The sequence below is a fragment of the Alligator sinensis genome, unplaced genomic scaffold, assembly GCF_000455745.1.
Source record: "Alligator sinensis unplaced genomic scaffold, ASM45574v1 scaffold801_1, whole genome shotgun sequence".
In the NCBI taxonomy this organism is placed as follows: domain Eukaryota; kingdom Metazoa; phylum Chordata; order Crocodylia; family Alligatoridae; genus Alligator; species Alligator sinensis.
In genome coordinates, this window is record NW_005842036.1 from 610,735 (window position 1) to 632,740 (window position 22,006).

The 22,006-nt window shown below is 46.1% G+C and overlaps 1 protein-coding gene across 31 annotated transcripts in view; it reads right to left on the minus strand.

The window, feature by feature from the left end:
* LOC102368354 (CUGBP Elav-like family member 4) overlaps positions 1–22,006 on the minus strand; it is an 840,681-nt gene that overhangs the window by 344,716 nt on the left and 473,959 nt on the right. For 8 of the 31 annotated variants that reach the window (XM_025202769.1, XM_025202786.1, XM_006022464.3 and 5 more), the window contains exon 4: positions 18,026–18,049. The exons of the other annotated variants lie outside the window; for them this stretch is intronic. In XM_025202769.1, the coding sequence (XP_025058554.1) occupies positions 18,026–18,049 (24 nt within the window). The remainder of the gene's footprint in view (positions 1–18,025; positions 18,050–22,006) is intronic. 31 annotated transcript variants of the gene reach the window in all.

Consider the following 22,006-nt stretch of genomic DNA (forward strand, 5'->3'; position numbering starts at 1 on the left):
GGAAGAGCATCGAGTCCAGCCCCCAAGTGGAAGGAAAGTGGAGGAAAGTCAACCACAAAGCAGACTGCAATTGTTACCTACCAAGATTTTTTTGGCGGAGCATCGGGATTTATAACCTGGGTCAGAGTGGGATTGTGCATGGGTGTATCAGACTGGCCCGGTAGCAAGGCAGCCTCTGGTGTGTCTCAGTACGGATGCCAAAGAAAAAGCAACCCCTTGCTCTAGGATCTGGAGGTCTTTCACACAAGCGCCTGCTGAGCTCGCCTGCCTGCTCTGATGCCATCGCTGCCCAAGGCGGTACAGCTGCAAGCATCTTGAAAGGAAAAGCTTTATAAGAGAAGGGCCTTTTTATGAGCCTGCCCTTCACTTTTAAAAGGCAAGGCCATGGCTTTAAGAAGCCGTGCGGTTTCTCTGAAGCTAGATCCTGTTTGTGCTGCGGGGGTATTTGCTGTTCTAAGCCTGGCTGGCATTTCGGTGCTGTAGGTAGAATAGCTTTATGTAAAAAGAGAAAGAAAAAAGAAAAAAAAAAAAAAAACCCAAACAACCCCAAGCCTTCAAAAGAGCTTTAAAAGGACGATATCTGAACCCAACGCTTGTTTATGGGATTTCGTTTGGGCTGAGTAGGGGCTGAGCCCTTTGTGTCCAGACAGTCATGCATACTTTATTGCTCTTTTCCATGGCTGCATTTAGGAGATAATATAACCGACAGATGAGCAATGAAAGAGTCCTATGACACAGAGCGTGGAGGGAGGTCAGGGAAGGAGCAAGCTCCTGGGCACCGTCCTGCACATCTCAGCACTACCTGGCCACTCTGAGACCGCCGGGCAGGTCTTATCCCCTGGGCCTTCAGGTCCTGACAAACCAGGATGGGGTGAGGTCCTGGTCTGTGCACATCAAAACCCTTTCCTATGTATCCAGCTAAGCAACACCAGCCAGTGGCCAAGACTCACGGTAAAACATGGGGCGCTGTCATCTTTCCAGGGACTCAGACCACTAGCTCTGCTAGGGGCCTGCTGGGAGACCTTAGTCACATCACTTCACATTTCCTGTCCTGCAGCTTTCTCATGTATAAAACAGAGATCTCCTCTGCGGGGAGCTTGGAGATCTGCTAATAAAAAAAGTGCTATCAAAGTTGAGGATTATTCATTCTCCTTCGGCAATTCAGCCTTTCTATTAAAGGCATTTCTTCACCTTTGGCACGCTGCTCGGCCCCTTTTGCAAGAGAAGGTAAGGGGTCTTTCCTCCCTGTAGCAGCTGAATCAGAAAGCAACCCCCCTCCCTTTGGGCCTTGCTAAGAGAAGGGCTTGCTGCTGATGTTTAACATTGGAGGCACACACATATCAAGTCATCTCCAGCTGTGGAGATCAACATGAATCCCACGTTTTAAATCAGCAGATGAACAACATCTTGGCAAGGCAGGGCATAGGGGACCCCGAGTTCCCCAACCGGCTCCTCTCAAAGAAACAAGCTGCAAGGATTCCTCTCCCAAAATCTGCCTCTCCGGCTCTTGGACTAATTCTTGCTAATGCAGACTCGCCACGGAAGCTCATGCTTTGCATATTCAACGGCCACCCTTTCGGATGTTAATCTGCCTGCCCTCCCATCTCTGCTGGAAATAAATGAGCAGGAGGCAGGTTCCCCGGTGAAACAAATGGATGCGGTCCATGAGAAAATGTGCTAATTGTCTGTACATGTCAGCTGGCTGCACTAAGGCCACAAGCGGCTAGCCTTTGCACCCAGAAAGACGGTCTGGAATAAATCTGCTTGCTTTGTTCCCCGTGCGAATTGCCACGCGTTTGCTTGCAGCGTGTCCTGTTGCAGATAATGCCCCAGGCTTTTTAAATATTTGGCTTTGCAGGAGGAAAGGGGATTATTAAATAAATGATGAGCAAGCCCATACTGGAAGGGTCCTTGCTTTGTGCTTTTCCAAAGCAAATCTTTGCCAGGTTCAACCCAAACCTCACTGGGTTTCAATCGAGGCCCAGAGGGTGGCATGCCGGTACACTGTTTTCACTCATTTCTCTACTCCGGGTGATCTCAAATTTGTATATAATTGATGACATCTTCCTCAAGGCACTCCCACGCCTTCCATTCAGGATCATGTAGGGCTCCTCCCCATCCATGAGTGCAAAAAGTCCAGTTACATTTGAACTGACTTGACATTTAACCTACGTCCTTAGGCCAACACGGCTACAACTTATACCCCCTTTTTAACTGACTGGCTTTCTTGCATATGTACTGGCCTCTGGCTGCTTTCCTGCTCCATCCAGGAAGAGCACAGACCACCTGCAGACGCTTCCTCTGCTTGACGAAGGGTAATTGTACCCGAAAGTTTGCAAAGAAAATTTTTTCCAACTATTTGACTTGGTCTAATAAAAGATATCACCTTTACCCAAGGAACCTTGTCTGCGAATGTCCAGCTGGTAACTAAAGCAATGCCTCATAGGGAAAAGTTAGCACTGCGAGAGGATGGACTGTGTTAAAGTTGAGAGAATCAGGGACAGGAGAATGCGTGACTCTTTGCTAACCACCAGCAGGTGTTTTGATGACCATGGGATGCCCGGAGGATTGCCAGTCACATCAAAGCTGCCTAGGCCCTTCTGGTGTGCAAATCTCTGGCTTATCTATGTGCATAGTTTGGGGTGTTCAAACAGTGTCCTGTTTAGGGGGGTGGGTATCGCAGCAGGTGCCCCATGGGTTGCAATTAATTTGCAGCAGCTTCACTATTAATGCAAAGATGCGAGGCACACAGAATGCAGCCTTAACACTTAGAGGCACTGTGCTCAGATATACACAAAGGCCCGTATATTGTTTCTGGGCTGGCGTCTCATTTATAATCTGCCTGTAGCCAGAGGACAATTCCATGCGGTGGCTGGGAATTATCTGCCGGCAAGCTCGCTCCTGGGCCAACACCGCCCTCCCGAGCAATGGGAGATATTGGAGGAGGAGGATGCCGTGTGGTGACCGAGATAGCCTTGGTGGTCGCAAGCCTGACATAAATCAAAGCAACCCCTAGGTAGCTCTAACTCATGCCGAGCCTGGACCCAACACAGCCCAGGATCAGGAAGCCATAATCGGCTTGTTGACATTCCCCATGTAATAATAGCAGCTCGGACATGGAGGAAAACGTGGCCTTTCCCGGGTTGGGTCTGTGCACTGTAGATAAGGGAACCTTTTCAGAAAGCGATGGGATGTGTTTGGCCCACGGACTGCACTTCTGACATCTCTGAATTAGGAGGACCAGCTTATCGCAATGCGGGTTGTATTAAAAGCCAATACATTTTCGCATCCTGTCTTTTCCCTAATAAACATCGGGAACAAAATTAATTATAGTGAAGCCTGCAAGCGGTTTTATTTCTCTCTTAGTTACAGGCTGCAGCTGTGGACTTTCAACCTAAATTGTTTTTAAGGCCCCCTCCCCACTCCCTTGAGTAGCCTCCACCAGAGCTGAAATGGGCACATCTTTGTAACTGCACTGCCCTTCCTATCCAGGGGCTCACACTGATGCTGATGGCAGTGGATTAACTCTATGCTTCCTCAGCTATAGGATACTTATCAAGCCTCCATTTCCACTGTGTCCCAATGACACACAGGCTTTACCCTCAAAGCCTCCCTGAAACAGAGGGGAGTCCTATCCATTTGCAGGCAGAGAACTGAGGAAGAGGGAGACTAAGGGACTCATCCAAGGTCACATATAGGAAATCAGTGGCGGAGCCAGGACCTGACTGCAAAGCTCTGGGATGAACCTCTCAACCACTGCCCCATCCTTCTTCTCCAGGCTTAACAAATGGAAGGTGGGAGAGAGTGACAGAAACAGCACAATGATATGCAACAGCTTAGTAACAATCATTACCCTGCTAGGAGACCGGATGGATAATGCAGTCTCAAAGTATGGACATGGACTAATGTCATCAGTGTTGGTATAAATAGGGTGTCTGCATTTAATTAATAAATAATAGGCTGCAACACTAATTCCCTTCTGCTAACTCTTTTCTAAAGGTGCAATCTATTAATCACACACCGCTGCCAGCCTGGCCACTGCTTTTTTTAGATTTGGGATAAAAAAAAAAAAATAAAAAAAGCTGGAAATAAATGGATCCTAAACAAGGCAGGGCAATTGAATAGCACAGCTAGCCTTATGATCCACTGCTGACTTCAACCTGGAGTTACAAGCTTTTTCCCTGAGGATAAATATAATGCTTTAAAGAGAGAGTGAAGGCTGGTGATGTTGTTAAAGGTCAATGTGTTACTAATGTCTGAGGAATGAAGCCTTTCCTGATTATATGCCCATGCAAAGCCCAGTGATATGAAACATTTCTCCACCAAGGACCCTTTTCCTCATGCTGGGAGCCCTAACTAACCCTGGCTGGACGCTCCAAAGGGAGGCAAAGGGGCCGGCCCACTTTTCTCAGCTGGTCCTGTCCTGCAGCGAATGCCTGCCATTGCAAAGCTGAAAAAGCACAGTGCAGATGTTGGCTTGGGACTCGAGTGAGCACATCTGTTTTGACAGCTGCATGAATCGATGCATGCAAACAGGAAGAAGTTTCTGTATTCCTATTATTCATTCATTCTATATGACTTATACTATATTGGTGGAAGTAACCATGGAAAACACCTGTATGATACACTCCTCACAGCCCAGGCCAGGATTGTTTCCATATAGTACATTCCTCAGAGCTTCAAGTGATCCAGTTGAAACTAGCAGCCCGCATCAGAGCTGTCCTTGTCCACCGTGACTTAGCTACATCTCTCCCTTTCATTTGTGTCCGTCGGCTGTAGACCTAAGACCGGGGTGCTGCCATGCTGGAAAGCTGTGTCATTAGTCTCATATTTCCACCAGTTTCTCTGCTGGGATTTAGAAGAATCCTAGAAGTTAGGAGCTGGTTGGATAAATGCAGAAATGCCCCTATATTATCTGGTGTCCACATTTAGATACTTTGGTTATTGAGACGGTATGGTCATAATAACATGGGGTCTGCCAAACAGATAATGATACAGGTTGATGGAGGGTGCCTGGGGGGGACACTAGGGGAGTTCAGTCTAATTATCTCTTCGGTAAAGCAGAAGGCAGGGAAGGGTGGCACCTTGTAGACAAACTTATTCAGAAACACACAGGCTAAGTATGGACAGTCAAAAAGCCCGAGGGTGACTCAGTTCAATCTCCACAGGTTGTTTTAAGCTGCGTAGACTGAACCGATGAGCAAGTGAACAGACATTCACTTCTGATTCCAGCAATGCAGCCACATGCCTGCAATGGCCCAGGCCACAAGCCAGGGGGCGCTAGAGCACGCCTCCTTGCTTGGCTGGAGCATCAGCTCAGGCCAAGGCTAGCCTGCCCACCCTGCAAAGGAGGTTTGTGGGGGAAGGTGCAAAGCATCCTGGGATGTTGGGGGATTGTGAGTTACCTTAAATCCGGGTTGGGGGGAACTGGGACAGAAGTTCAATAAACCAATTTAACTTAAATCAGTTCAGTCTGATACTACATCCATCCAGGTTTATCTTAAACTAGTTTCAGCCATTTTGAAAGTGGTTTGTGTGCACTGAACTCCTGTCGTGTTACAGATTCAAACCAGTTTCCGATCACTTATACTGGTTTTGGTGTAATTTTTGTCCCTAGCCATAAGCTTTCATAGGCAACAGCCTACTTCAGCAGATGCTACAATGCTTTCAGGTTGTTGCCTGAATTCAGACTACCTTTCTCTGGGCCTTCTTACATGTTACTTTTAGCACGTGTTAACCGCCCTTGAAACACTAGCGTTTGAGCATTCAAGCAGGATAACATGTGCTAAATTCTCTTGCATCATAGCAAAAGTAAGTCTTTTCCAGTGAGGAGTATCTCTTGCATCTACACGTATGCTTTAATGTGCATTAGTGTATTTTAATGTGCATTAAAGCATCACTTAAAAGAAGTGCTCTTTCGTTAACGTGCATTAAAATAGGCTAATGCGCATTAAAGCTTCACTATGGGCACTTTTACACGTGCTCTGGGAATGGCGGGGGAGGCGGTGCTTTAATTAGAGTGGCTCCAAGAGCTGCTCTGATTAAAGCATCATGGTGTCTTGTGTGAAAACCCCTGCCATGTCTTCTGTACCAGCATCCCCATGCTCCAAAAAGGCAGTGGTAGCGCTTGAACTATCTGGTGGGAGCACTTGAACTATCAGTGTCCCCAGGCTCAAAAAAGGTGGTGAGAGCACTTGAACTCAAGCCCATTGGATGAGCTTGAGTTCAAGTGCCCCACCACCACTTTGAAGTGCCGAGATGCTGATACACGAGATGCAGGAGGCTGCTAGCGAGCTATAATTACCACACTCCAGCAGACTCGATTAATCCGTAATTCCAGCATATCAGAGCAGCCTCCGCACTCATGCATAAGCGCCCTAAAAACCTGTGATCTGTAGTTAATATGCATTAAGACAGGCTAATGAGTAGTACCTCACAATAGAGGGGTACTTGATTTAATGCGCATTAACTAAAGCATGTTAATGCATGTGTAGATGCGCCCATTGAGTAACACACGTGTTAACTTGTGGCTGCTCTGTGAAGATAATAGGATCAATTGTGGTCCTGGGCCTGGGACCTGTGATCCGCAGCCCCAAGACTGCATGGGAGTTTCCATCTGGCTCTTGAGCAATCCCAGAGCAGAGACCCAAAATCAGCTGATCTTTGGTCTCAGCCCCAGCATCACGTGGGAGTCAGTTCAAAACTCCAGTGCAGACTCCAATCTATATTTAGATTGTCACAACCCAAGGGTGTGATTTTTGTTTGTGTGCTTTGGCACTGCTGAATTATTTCCTGCCATTTGTAGCTTTCTTTGCAGGGTGCATTTCTTCGTTGCAACACAGAAATGCACGTTGCAAGGAGTTCCCGCCATTTGTATTTAAATTTGTGCCCCACTATCGGTCAGTTCTAAATTATTCCTACGTGGCGGCTAGCGATTGGCTTGCTAGCCGTATAAGAGGCTTGAGTGGTTTCCGCCCAAGTTGGAGGACTCAACGAACATCAGGAGGAGGAGACTTCACATCTCGTGAAGATCTCTAAGCGCTGCGGAGCCTATTGGACCCAGCGTGTATATCAAGAAGGCTACAGGGGTCTGATCAGCCTCTTGCCTCTCCCCGTCGCCGAACGATCCCTCAACGTACCCTTCCCTGCGCGCAAAGTTCCACGGAGCCTAGCAAACTTCGTGTGAGTGAATCCAGAGCTCTGTCCGAGTCCTTAAACTGGGACTTAAGCGAAGTTTTCCTGGAAGTTTTCCAGCCTGCACCGCGACCATCTACGGTGTAAGTAAATAATCTTAAGTCAACCATTAAGCGTCCGTGCCTAATTCTAGCGTGCCGCCTGCCTTCCCCGACCCGGCATGTCCGGGCTGCTGGCCACAGCCCGCCATGCAAAAAAAGGGTCTTGGATTGCTCCCGGCCCGCACATAGATCAGGAGCATCTGTGTGGGCCTGCTCAGACAACTTTTCGAGTTTACTATGATCTACATATAACACGTGCTAAGTGCAACACGTAACAAGGCTCTTTCATACAAAGTCATGCCATCTTCATTCCACATTGTCTGTCTGGGACTTCTGAGCTGGTCCCTTGCCCCTTGCTCTTGTTATCCACACTTAAAAAAAAACCCCATGAACATCAGGAGAAACAAATCAAATGCGTCTTACATTGTGGCAGCATAATTTCAAGTTAATTGAATGGCTACTTGCAAGCTGCAGTGTTTGTGGTTTATAATCAATGCATCTGGCCATTCTTCAGTGACTCCAGAGATGGATAAAATAAAGATTTGGGGAATTAATTACCATTCAGATGATGGTTACACAGGCAGGAGGAATTGTGTGGGCCATGCCGCTGTACATGCTGACAAAACAGGTTGGATGCTCCAGCCAGCAGCGGGTCTCACTGGAGTTATGCTGACTTTATACCAGTATCAATGAGACAAACGAGGCTTTGATAGGGCCACTTAGAAGAACCAAGCTACCTAGGGAATGCTGCATTGATTTTGTCGCCTCGATGGCCTGACCTGAAGAAGGGTGCTTTGTCCCCAAAAGCTTGCCTACATCTCTCCCAACCATGCAGTTGGTCCAATAAAAGACATCACCCACAAAAAGCATGACTTAGGGGGACTTTTAAAATCATTTAGTGGATTTAGGAGCACAACTTCCATGGCCTCCCAGGCAGCCTGGAGCTACTAAGTACATCTGAAAATCTCCATTTATCTAGAAAGGCACTTCTGTGCTGCACTGCCTGAGCTTCTTATATTCCTTAACACAGTCATCCTCACAGCACGAATGTCATTTAGTATCAATGGGGAGCTGTGTCAGAGAGTCGGGGGACCAGGTCTTTAAAGATATTTAAAGATGCAGACAGGCGCACCAAGCAGGATTTGAACATCCTTAAAAAAAATAAAATAAAAATTGGCTCTCAGTGATTTAGTCAAGGTCAAAAAGGAAGTCTGCACAACTGCATGGAACAAGTTGTTCTGAATCAAAGGCAAGGGTCCTATCCTATATACCGGCGTTCCTCTCGAAGGCAAGAAGTTGCCCAAACCGGCTGAAATGCTGCTCGGGAAAATGCAAACAGGCCCTTCGACAGCCGAATTGTGACAAAGCAAACTGTTTATCCTCCTGGGATGAGAAGGGAGGAGTCGGGGGGACTCTCACTGCAGTGCTACTCTGCACAGCATGAGAAAAATAAAAATGCATTTAAATGGCAACAAAGCAGATTGCATTTATTTATATATTTGCTCCGTGTAGATGCTGTCCTTCCTGACAAAGGCTGGGGGAGGCTTACCAGAAGAAAACAGAATAACTTAAAACCAGAAGAGCAATAAGAGAATAAAGCAACTTAAAAGGGAACCACGCTATCCCAGAGATCAAAGCCCCTAAACCACATCTTGTCCTAGCTTTGTTTGGTAAACCCCTGCCCAAGTAGGAAGATCTTACAGTGCTTCCAAAAGATATCCAAGCAGGGGCCTGGGTGGGCTTTGAGAGGGAGGGAGCTGAGGAACAAGTGCCAAAAATGACCTCCCACCACGTGGATTTGGAGCACTGGTCCTTGCAAGGAGGTTGCTCTTGGCTGATTTAGGCAGTGAGATGGGGGCAAAAAATAAGAGCAAAACAAAACCCTCTCGCTGTCTGAGACATAGGGCAGTGGAAGTGTCTGCCCAGGGAAATTGTGAAATCTCCTTCATTGGGGGTTTTGAGGAGAAGCTGGATGGCATGGTTGCCTCTCTACCGGGTGTTGAACTAAAGGTCCCGTGGTTCTTTGACGTTGTGATGGTCCACCTTTCTTTTCCAGCAGACCATCCCAAACCCACGTGCCATGGTTAGCACAATCAAAAGGCATTATTGTATTATGAAAAATGTAACTTTGAAAGTTCAGTGCTCAATTTTTTTTTTTTTTAATTAATTCCCTCCTTAGTTAATTTTCCACTTGCATGTGGGCACTGTAAGGGCTGGGGAGGGATAAAACCCAACAAAGAATACAATGGAGAAAATATAAATTAAAACTTGCATGAAAGAGAAAATGTTCCCCTCACCCCCATTTGGTTTTCATTGTCCAGGCTGTACAGGGTGCACCAATGTACACCCGTAAATCAAAGTTTTGGCAGTGCAAAGGAAGTTTGACTCTTAGGACTTTTTCAGGTTAATAATATAAGGTGCTTTACAAGTAGCGCTGCTGAACATTTCTGCTTCACAATATGCGTTCTGCGAAAGGCCCCGTGTAACTCAGAAAACCCAGCTCCTCTCAAACCCTGGTCATGCATTGATCTCGAAACACTTTACCAAGGAGATAAGTAGTAGCATCCCCATTTTCCAGATCTGGAAACTGAGGCACGAAAAGGTGAAATAGCTTCCCAGCATTGACCAACAGGGCACAGGTATACCTGCAAAGAGAACCCAGCTCTTCTGAGTGCCAGCTCAGTGACTGAAAGCTAAAACTGCCAGATCCAGGTCCAGTACCTGGACCCAGTAAAACTCAGCCTGGGTTTGGGGTGCAACAACCAAATGTGGAGAGCTGATAAGGTGCTAAAAGGGCTGAACTTGAAGGATCTTCATGTTCTTTCCAAGATAAGTTCACACCAACTGCAATCTGCAGTGCAGGTCACAGAAGAAAGTATTTTTTGACCCACAGGTCAAAAACCCACAGGTTTTGAGTCTCAAAAAGCTTTTTCAATCAGCGACGTGAACTTGTATTTCTGTCATGTGCAGCTACGGGGAAAGACTCTTCAGTCCTCATTCAATGACTCATATCGATCACAGAGAAGCTAGCAGCAGGTCTTCAGGACTGAGCTGGCCTTAATTTAAACCGGGCAATTCAGACATCTCTTTGCAAGCAACAGAGGGTTCCTAGTTTCTGTCCCATTTTAAAATTCACTTAAAAAAAAAAAAAAAAGACTCAGGATGATGCAGGTAATGAAGGATCTGCAGTCAAACACGTGATAGTCGTGAAAAGCCAAACGTAAGTTTTGAATTTCAGAACTTGTCTTATACAAGTACCAACGTAGGTAAAATCTGAAATATCCAGAATGCATCAGAATTTATGATATTCTAGTTGGTTACTGGTGGCCACATTTGTAAAGGTATTAAAACCCTAACCCCTGCCAATATTAGTGAAAGGGCAGTACCCAAATCAATAATCTGACCCCAGCTGACTTCCTGCCCCTTGGGCAGGGGGCTAGATCCCATAGCTCAGGTCCAGGTATCTTTGAAGATTGCCCATCTGGCAATGTTGTGACCAGTTGCCAGAAACCACTGAATTCAAGACCTTCATGATCTAGTTGACAGTTTCCAAGGGCATGTTTAAGTGCATGAATTAATTCCACTGATTTCAGCAAAAATATACTGGGATCCAGAGTGGACAGACCAATCTGCTATCCAAGGGGAGCTGCTTGCAGGAGGTGCTGTTAGAGCATCTTGCTATGAGGTGGCAGAGGAACAGGGAATAGCTATTTGCACACAAGCAGCTACCCCAGGTTAACTGCAGACACACATCCCTTATTCTGATGTAATTTATACCAAAGCACTTTGACCTCTGATTTGGTGAAGCATAATTTCACACTGGATCCAGTGGAGGGCTGGATGGGGAAAAAAAGCAGCTCACTGAGCCACTTTGATCTTCATATATAGGGCCATTCCTCCTCAAACACTACTGCTAGGATAACTCAGTCAACCAATATTGTTGCTCCCTTTTTTATGTGTTTTTCCTTAAAGCATTTCCTTAAGCTTACATAGGAGGTCAGTATTACCATCCCTGGTACGAACCACAGAGAAGACTGGCTCAAGGTTACTAGCTTCTCCGACCATGACCCCATAACCCCTAAAAGTGGAGGGAAGAGATGAGTACAGCCAACTGCATTTATTTTGCTGAGCATCCCATCAGCCAAGTAACCTGGAGCCAGCAAATTGCTCTGCACCTGCCTCTGCAACTATGCAGTCCTGTCTTCTTCACCCGGATCCTCCCTTCTCTCCCTGCTTGTTCAACTCAGTCGTGAGGCTCGTATCAGCCAGACGTCGTGTTTCCTGATGTGTTCACCCAGCATTTAGTATAATGGGATTCTTTAGTGGAGACTCTGGGTGCTACCTCAGTACAAAAATAACAGTAATAGTCATCACGAGGGTCGCGGTCCCATCCAAGTGCTGCCGGCGTCCTCATCACAAGTAGTAGGCTTGGCCAAGGTCATGGTCTGAGGGCATTTGGTGGACTCCTGTCATCCACAGTAGCTTAATTAGGCTTTATTATTTGCACATTTGCACCTTCTCTGGACTCTAGCCCAGAGCAGGCCCCGTTGTGATAGGCACTGGACAGGTAACGAGGCAGCACCTAGAGTCTAGATAGCCAAGACGGCAAAGGGTGGGAGACAGGAAGGGCTATGACCTCCATGGTACAACACAAGGAACTGCAGGATGGACAGACACAGTGATTTACCTTGGATCACTGATTTGCCTTGGATCATAGGGAAGTCAGTGAACCAGGAATTTAACCCATACGTCTCAAGTTCAACTCCTGAGGGAGGTCCCTGACCTCTCAAGCTGTGCAATTTATGAGTTAGTGATGAGAAAATGTCAATATGTGCAGATTTTGTTGATACGGGTACCCACAAGTTCAGCTAAACCTGTTTGTTCTCCAAGATCTTATGCACAGAATTGATGGATATTATCCCGATCGATTCCCGAATAGGCTCAGCAGGGAGGTAGCCCTTGATGGGGGCTATACAGAAATCTTGAGCTGATATGGAGTATTCGTTATCTAAAACATCTCCAGCACAAAAAGCTGACAAAGGAGCATGAACCATTTCCAAATTGATCCTCTTTTAATGAATGCATTCAGCCTCCATGAAGAAAGGAGAGCTTTACTCCTTCCATATTCATGCTCAGAAAGCAGACATTAAGGGTGAGGTGAGTTGAAAATAATCTAACTTGAAAATAGCTACTTGCTAGTAAATGAAAACATCCGAGAAAAGCAGCATTTGGCCTTCTTTGCAAAGGAGCTTTATCTGACCCTCACTTGTTTAGCATTATACAGCTATTTGACTTTTTTTTTAGATTTTTTTTTTGTGGGGGGCAATTAAAAAATATATATTTTTATTATTTTTTCAGTTAAAAAAAAAAAAAAAAAAGTCCCCGTGGAAGATTTCCTATTTATTTGCAAAAAAGTTCAAGATGTTCAAAGAAAATAAAAAACTAAAATAACCATCTCCCTGCTTATTCCTTTCCCATGCAGGGTGGGGTAAAATCCAAAATGGATTCTCCTCCCCCTCCAGTTTTAACATAACCATTTCACAGTTTTGATTTTCATGAGGAATAAAAGCAATGGCATAATACTGAGCAGATAAACGTTGCATTTTTTTTTTTTTAATCAGAAACTATATAGTAGTTTTTCTACTGGCGCTGCAGCTCTGGCTGATGTTCTGATAAATGAGTAGCCTGTATTTGAGATGGTCTATCATGGGAAAAGTGTATCTCTCCCCCTTCCTCTTTGCTCTGCCTCAGTGTTTCTTCTTCTGTCTCGCACTGCTGGCACGTGGAAGGTGAACCACAAAAGGTACACATCCCAATGCCACTAAAGCCAACAACAGAATTTCCCCTTCAGATTAAGCAACACATTGCATTTCTGGAATGGGAGATTTTGAGTTCTGACTTGTGAAAAGACTCCAGCTTTTGCTCAGGTGCGATGACTGCAAGGATACATGGATGGATATACATACCGAGTGAGCATTTCAAGGCTGTCCTAAAGCCTCAGTCAATTGAAAGTCTCAGCCACAGCCTTATCCATATTTGTGAAGCATCATTATGTGCTACCCTATTTTTCTGAACAGCAAAAATGAGGGGAAAAAAGAAAGAACCACCGTAACACTTTTAAAGGAAGGTCACTGTCACCATTGCTACAGTCCTACCTTTGATAGCAAAATGCATAATAAATGGGTTGTTATTTCAACTCGTTAGTGAGCCAATTCATTAGCAACTTCATTCATCCAAAAGGATTGCACTTACTCATCTATATTATATACAAAACGCACATCGCTTCCAATAAAGGGAATGCATTTGCTATTGATGTGCTATAAACTACTACACAGAGAGGTGTTATTATATCCCTGTGTAATAACAAGCCAATTATAATGATCAGCAAAACCCTTACAAAAAGTCAATGCACCAGGAGTGATTATCATAATGCATTCTTACTGTTCGGTGCCATAAATGCTTTGCAAATTAATCGTGTAGCATATCTATAAATGTATTATTAATGCTGTATAATAACCCATTGACGATCAACCTTTACACTGAAAAGATCCCGGGATTGTAATGTGTCCCCAAGTTCATTGAAGATGTCAGGCTGTATTGACGTAGGCAGAATACACTTCTCCCCTCCTCTCCCCTCCCTACACACACACACACACGCATTGTTTCTTTTTGTCCGGTTGTTAATGAGACTCTACACCTCACTGGTTTTAGCTGTAGCCATCTTCTCTCTGCATATCTATAATATTGATCGTTAACTGCCCCTTCCACTGACATTATTTTCATTATTCTTGTATTATGGTAACACCTCTGGACCTCACCCAAGACCCCAGCCCCCATGCTAGGCTCCATGCATAAAGAAATCAGGAGACAACCCCTACACAGATGAAGAAACAGTGAGAAGGAAAACCGAGTCAAAGCCAGATTAGGTGATCTGACCAAGGGTGCACAATAGTTCAGTGGCAGAGACTGGAAAGGGACTTAGATGTTTTATGTCCCCAGATAGGTCCTCTTCTCCAAAGTATGTGGTCTCTTGCTAGCAATCATTGAAATATTAGATATCTACATTTTTATGAGAAATTAGTATTTTTAAATTGGATTCCCTAAATAATGAACAGGCGGAAGTCAGACAATGAAGTGAATGGAAGGATCTGACTTCTGTGGGTTTGGGATCAGCCCTACAGAGTTGTTCAGAGGGGCAGAACTAACTAATTTAGTTTCTAATGCATATTCTGTCTTTGATTCATTGATGGACCCTGGGACACTTCCTGGGTACATCTACATGTACAATTAGCATGTAGCAATACACTCCATTGTAGCTCATGCCAGAGTTTAGGTGCAGCATTTACACGTGCACCTGGGAGTGCAGCACATTGAGACAGGTTGGAGCAGCTGCAGCTGGCAGGGGACCCGGCAGCCTCCCAGCCCAGGGCTGCTCCAGCCCAGCTCAACATGCTGCAGAAGGGCTGGCTGGTACATGAGGGGGTCACAGTGTGCAGCAAGCCCGCAGGCAGCCCCTGCACTTTAGCACTCTCATGCCCTGTCTATATGTGCATTTTGACACGGTAAATAACTCCACCATGGGGCAGTACTTATCCCAGGCAGTGCTATCCTACAGCAGAGTTAGTTAATTTTCTGAGTCCTAATATGGTTGCATGTATAGACAGTGATGCTTTACTGCAGAGCTAATGAGTCAGCTACACAGTATAGAGCATGTGTAGATGCACCTAATAAGTAGCTTTTTGCCTTCCTTGGGAACACCCAGTACCTTCACAGCATTCAGCAACCATCAACCATAGAGAGAGAAGGGACCTCTATGCCCTGGCATTCAGCAACCATCAACCATAGAGAGAGAAGGGACCTCTATGCCCTGGCATTCAGCAACCATCAACCATAGAGAGAGAAGGGACCTCTATGCCCTGGCATTCAGCAACCATCAACCATAGAGAGAGAAGGGACCTCTATGCCCTGGCATTCAGCAACCATCAACCATAGAGAGAGAAGGGACCTCTATGCCCTGGCATTCAGCAACCATCAACCATAGAGAGAGAAGGGACCTCTATGCCCTGGCATTCAGCAACCATCAACCATAGAGAGAGAAGGGACCTCTATGCCCTGGCATTCAGCAACCATCAACCATAGAGAGAGAAGGGACCTCTATGCCCTGGCATTCAGCAACCATCAACCATAGAGAGAGAAGGGACCTCTATGCCCTGGCATTCAGCAACCATCAACCATAGAGAGAGAAGGGACCTCTATGCCCTGGCATTCAGCAACCATCAACCATAGAGAGAGAAGGGACCTCTATGCCCTGGCATTCAGCAACCATCAACCATAGAGAGAGAAGGGACCTCTATGCCCTGGCATTCAGCAACCATCAACCATAGAGAGAGAAGGGACCTCTATGCCCTGGCATTCAGCAACCATCAACCATAGAGAGAGAAGGGACCTCTATGCCCTGGCATTCAGCAACCATCAACCATAGAGAGAGAAGGGACCTCTATGCCCTGGCATTCAGCAACCATCAACCATAGAGAGAGAAGGGACCTCTATGCCCTGGCATTCAGCAACCATCAACCATAGAGAGAGAAGGGACCTCTATGCCCTGGCATTCAGCAACCATCAACCATAGAGAGAGAAGGGACCTCTATGCCCTGGCATTCAGCAACCATCAACCATAGAGAGAGAAGGGACCTCTATGCCCTGGCATTCAGCAACCATCAACCATAGAGAGAGAAGGGACCTCTATGCCCTGGCATTCAGCAACCATCAACCATAGAGAGAGAAGGGACCTCTATGCCCTGGCATTCAGCAACCATCAACCATAGAGAGAGAAGGGACCTCTATGCCCTGGCATTCAGCAACCATCAACCATAGAGAGAGAAGGGACCTCTATGCCCTGGCATTCAGCAACCATCAACCATAGAGAGAGAAGGGACCTCTATGCCCTGGCATTCAGCAACCATCAACCATAGAGAGAGAAGGGACATATATGCCATAACATTCAGCAACCATCAACCATAGAGAGAAGGGACCTCTATGTCATGTGCTCTCCAAGACAAGACCCTTCTAACAGTGCAGCAGTCTATCCTAGTCCTTCTTTCAAGATACCAGCCCTGTGAATGAACTCAAGACATAATGGGGGGATTTGACACATGCCCAAGCCAAAGGGCAGGATCATTGCCCTTAGTGTCACGGTGGGATCTTCTTATTCAACTGTTTCCTTTCCCTTTCCTTTAATTTCATCTTCTTCCATCCTGCTGTTTTGTTTTGTTTTTTAAGTGGAACATTAGATTATTTTTAGTAAACAGCTATTCTTTTTTTCCCTTTCCCCCCCATCAAGCAGTGATTCTGCAACGCAGCACCCTTTTGCTGTTTAACATCGAATATGCAATGAATAGATATTTGGCTTGGACTTTTTTTTTTCTTCTTCGTCCTGCAGGAAAGTGTAAAACAGCTGATTAATCTGGTTTGGGGCAAATGTCAGGAAAGGGATTTCTCTGAGATAAAGCAGATGGTGTTAGCAAAGAGAGCTGGAAACCTTCTTTCAAGTCAAGGGATGAGAAAGACATAGGGTACGTGCAGACGTTACTTTCCAGTTGATCTAACTAGGGTTAGGTGGATCTAAATGCCAATCTGGGCAGATGTTCATGGAAGTTAAATCCAGCAAAAAATGGTGGGCCTGATCTAAAGTAGTTCACCTGAGGCGGTGAACTAACTTCCACCAGGAACAGGGCAGCCCAATCTAGTGATGTTTGCACTCGTTTGGAGCCAACCACCGACAAACATCTGCACGTGCTAGTCTGGCTTTAAGCCATATGATCATAGACCAGATGGGGAGAACGTCTGCATGTACCCTATGAGATTTTGTTTTAACTGATATAACCTCTGCAAACAAAGGCTGAGGGTTATTAAGGAATTTGCCTACAGTGCCTGGGTAGCAAATGTTGAACCCAGGGATCCTGTTTCCCAGTGCCCTGAGCTATTATCTAAAACACAGGTCTTTGCAGATGGATGCAGTCAGATTGTTGGACCAAAGGACAAGATGGCTCTGACTTGCTCTGCAAGACTCAGAGCAAGACATTTTCAGCACAGACAGAAGTGACAATTTTTGCTTGATCTGGCCCCAGAAAGTGCTCTGCAGCCATGACCAAACAGAAGTGCATAGCTGCAGAGTGCTTTAAAAGGGCCTGATCCTGAGAAAATCTGAACCCTCATTACATGTGGGTTCAGATGAACATGCTCCAAAATGGAGCGCATTCTGTAACTTATGTCTGCGGAGCTCCCGGCCTGTCTTTGTTTTCAGAATGGGAGGGGGAAAGGGAGTGGAGGGAATTTGGTCTGGGGTTTTATCATCTGGTGCTGGAGGGTGGGGTGGTAGATTGGAGCCCTGCCCCCAGGGTTGGGGGCTCCCATCCACCTTCATCACCCTCCAGCGCTGGCTGGGGGGCCCTAAGAACGAGCTCTGTCTGCTCCCTTTCTCCTCTTCCCATTTTGCAAACACCATCTGAGCTGGGAGTGAGGACTAGCATTGCTACAGAGACCAGGCTGCAGGCTTGCAGCAAGCAGCTGGGCTCCCCAACTCCCAGACCCAACAGCACACTTCGGTTAAGTCTGGGAAATCATTGCGACTCATAGCGCTGCCTGCAAAGCACTATGACTTGCAATGGGGAGCTGCTTTTCTGTCTGTGCCGTTTATGTGCCTCACTTTCCTTTGCTGTAACAAGCCCCCATGGTTTCTAACAAGCTTGTGAAAATCCAGTGTGGGATAATTAAGGTCCTGTTATGCTCACGGGGAGGACCCATTATACATGGACCTGCTTTCTTCTGCGTGAAAAGGAGCTTGTAGCTTTCCCATGCATGCATGCTTTCTCCCTTTCCCTGGAAGTATGAGCCACGTTTCTGAGCTGGAACCTGAGGTGCAAGAGGTTGGAAGTGTAGGAAAGGGGTAGGCAGGCCAGGCCATTCCCTCGGCACTGTCACTGTGGATGCTGGAAATGATGATATTTCCACAGCCCCCTTTACAGCTTCCCAGGTGGATGAAGTCCTTGAAAGAAGCCCAGTGAGAGGATGCCAACTGCGGAAAACCTAACTGCCGGGCTCCTGTGGAGCTGACCGCTAGGTGCAGGCACAACACAGAAGAGCACAGCCAGCCTGGACGCGCACAGTCTCATCTGAGCTTGGGACTCGAGCAGTGCTGGACCTGGATGGGAGACCGCCTGGGAATCATAGGTGCTGTAGACTTTGGTGCTAGTCAAAACGGAAGGCTGCGATCAAACGCAACGAATCAACAAAAACTGAATGAATGAAACGTTTCCCTTTGGACCCAACTTTGTTGACATTTGTTGGTGGGAATCCAAAAAAAGAGATAATGGGTTGTTAATAGGTGGCATGCTTATGACTTTTGTTGCTTACTCTGAATGAACGCCAGTCCGTGGAGGCCGCAAAGCCGTCCTACATGCAAACTGGAAAGGGCAAGCAAGCCGAATAATTCCACCGTTCTGAATTATTCCAAAGCTAAATAATTCCCCCATTTCTGCACTGATCACTGAGGTATTTGCATCCCCAAGGAAGGAAGTCGTGAAACTCGCGGTGACCACAATGTCATAGCAGCTGCCCTGTCTCACGCACGCAGCAAGGTATTATGCATTGCCCTGAGAAGGTTTGCGTGCAGAAGACACGGTAACGTGGCGACTTGCAGATGCTCCTGGAAAATCTCTCAAATCCCTCTATGCAGGCCGTGGCAACCTTTCCACTTCACGCCACCTTTGGGCAGCATGCTTACTTATGGTGTTTACTCCGGGAACTTTCTGCGTGTCTTACAAAAAACACTAGAGAGCTCCAACCCCCACTCCAAATGTCTCTTCACATAGAGATTAACATGAGGCCAGCGTAGCACATACTGTGTCTCTTTGCATGTCTTCCTTCTCAGATGCTTGCCAGTCCTTTGAGAGGAATCCGGAAAGCATCAGCGCCTCTAAACATTATTAACAGAGCAACTGGAGTAGCAGGGGAGTCCTTTCCTTTAAAAAAAATGTTAAGCTCAATACAAGCCAGGGGACTCTGGGACTGTGTTCATCACAATTTAACTCGAAGACCTCCTGGAGAAGTTGTGTGGACACAGGCAGAGATGGGGGATAGTCTACATAACAAGAATGGGCTCTGTGTATCCTTCCCATAGAAAGCTACATAGGGTCATGTAACCTGTGCTGCAGATTTCCTATTATTCTCTCTCCTAGAAAAATGAAATATTGACAGCACTGAAGTTGAGGGGGGCTTTGAAACTGAATTCCCTGGAGCCAGAATTTCACCCTAAGTTTTTACAATAGAGTTTAACACTTTCAAATTCTGACACAGATCTGCCAGTTTGATCAGGGTTAAAACCTTATATAAAATTGAACAGGAATTGCTAACATCCTGTAAGGTATCTGAACCTCACTAGGCATTTGATAGAAGGGATGGCAGGTTATTAAATCCTGTAGTTTGAGGATGTGCACACACATGCATACTTTCTTAACTTTCTTAAAGTCCTGTGCAAACTGCTAAACAATTTCCCCATTAATTTAAACCATTCATTTCTGCCCAAAAAGGAGATTAAAAATTATTTATCACTGGATGACAGTTTAATCTTATGAAAATTATAAAGATACCTACTGATAAATATTGTAGTCTTCAACTTGCTCCTAGCACTGGCAATTGGAGAAAACAATGAAATTTCCACTTTAGTGGGTCAAACCAAGCAACATTTTGAGGCAACAAAACCATTGATTTTTTTTTTTTTTTTTTAATTCACCCAGAAATGTTCTTCCTTTCTTAATGTTGGCATTCTCATTTTTGGTCCGTTTCAAGGGCCAAAAATGAGAGTTTGTGTTTTGCTTGGTTTAATCCAAAGAAAACAGCAAAATAACGACAATCATAGAAGAGTAGGGCTGGAAAGGACCTCCAGAGGTCATCCAGGCCGACCCCTGGCCCAAGGCAGGATCATCCTTATCCATCCTATACAATCCATAACCTAAACTTTACATAAGACTATCATCAACCCTGACACGATAAAGACATCACACCCTAAACTGCCACAGGTAAAGCTGGGAAACTACGACATCCAATGCCCGGCTGCTATGAAATGTCGTCAATATATGCTTAAGAGATCTTAGGTAGAGGGTCATGCCTCACGCACTATAGAGGAAGGCAAAAACCCTCCCATGGTCCATATCAGTCTGACCCCCAAAATCCCTTCCTGACTCCGAATATGGCCATCGGCCTGACCCCAAGTGGAGGTGTTAATGCACGTTACTGAGCAAAAACATAGGACATGAACCAAAGACCTTTCAGTCGCTGAGTATATTTTGGGCTCCCATTGGTTTCAAGTTAAAGGGGAAGCTCCTGCGAGAACCTGGGACCTGTCCTCATACCTACAGAGGACAAGATGCCATTTCAACAAAGAAGTATTTATGGAAAAGCTTTTCCGGGAAATGATCAGCTCCAGCAGCCCTTTGTATTGGATGTAACCTGGCCGAAAAATGCCTCCCCAGGCTTGGACACAATGAGTAGGGTACACACATCATGGACTTGAAGGAGGTTGGGCACTCTTGCTCTGCATCTGTATAACAGACGCTGCCCATGCTCCCACCGCTACCCACCGTCCTTCCCAAACCAACACTTGAGAGGTGTATAATAAGGTATAACTTCGGTTTCTTTGTTGCTGAAGCTGACCTTTATCTTGGAAGTCCTAATGAAGTCCTTTGATGTGCTCCTAAGGTACGCAGCCACCTTTTTAGCATTCTGCCTGTCTTGCCTGCTGTAACGGGTGGGCTCGCAATGAGTGTAAGTCTTCCTACAATGCTTCCCCTGGGTCCCAATTGTTCTTTTTTTCCCCATAGTTGCCCTTGAGTCATGCTGTCCTGCAACACTGCAAGCCCATAAGCCGCTTGTCAGTGGGGAATTAGGACAACGTGGCTTTCATTTCAATGCCAAACACACTAGCCTGGGCCCCATCTTAGGATCCTGGCAGAGAGGAGCAATAAACAAAAGGTAGCGGGTGGGAAAGGAGAAGATAATTAGCTAAAAAATGCAGTGGGGAGGCTATTGTCGGGCTGGTGGGTGAAGATGACTCAAGCTGCCACCAGAGCGCTTCGCAGCTCACAACCACCTTCCTCAAAGCAGCTGCTGCTGGCAAGAGAGTTTTAAAATCCTTTCCAGAAACCCAGGCGTGTGTCTGCTATTAGCTCTCTGCATAAAAAAAAAAAAAAGGAGTAATTTGGAGGCACGTACCCCGTAGGCGCACTCAGCAAATTGGCCAGCCTAATTATTATTTTTTGGTGTGTCTAATTAAATAGACAAAAGACTATCCCTACACCCTCGCAGTCGGCGCCGGCTCTGTTGGAGCGCGCAAAATGCTTCCTCAGGCTGCGAGCAGCTGAGATTCGCTCCCGTAGGAGGTCATCCTTTGACAAGTGCCCTTGGCATACCCCAAAATACTGAGACAAGGGGCCAAATCTCCAGGCGGTGCAAGTGGATGCGTCTCTTCAGAAACAAGGGAGCTGCAGAGAGATGATTTTGATCTGTGTCTCATGCAGGATGCGTGGCGTGGCCATTCTCCACAGTTATGATCTCACCATTTGGTGGACCTGGCTTGGTTATCTGCAAACCAGGGGCCAAATCCTACTCCGTCAACTCATGTGAGTCATCCCGTGGACATGAATAGCGAGAGGTTTGCTTTTTTGCAGCACTTGCCCAATGCCCCCTTATCCCATGTAATTACACAGAACAACCGC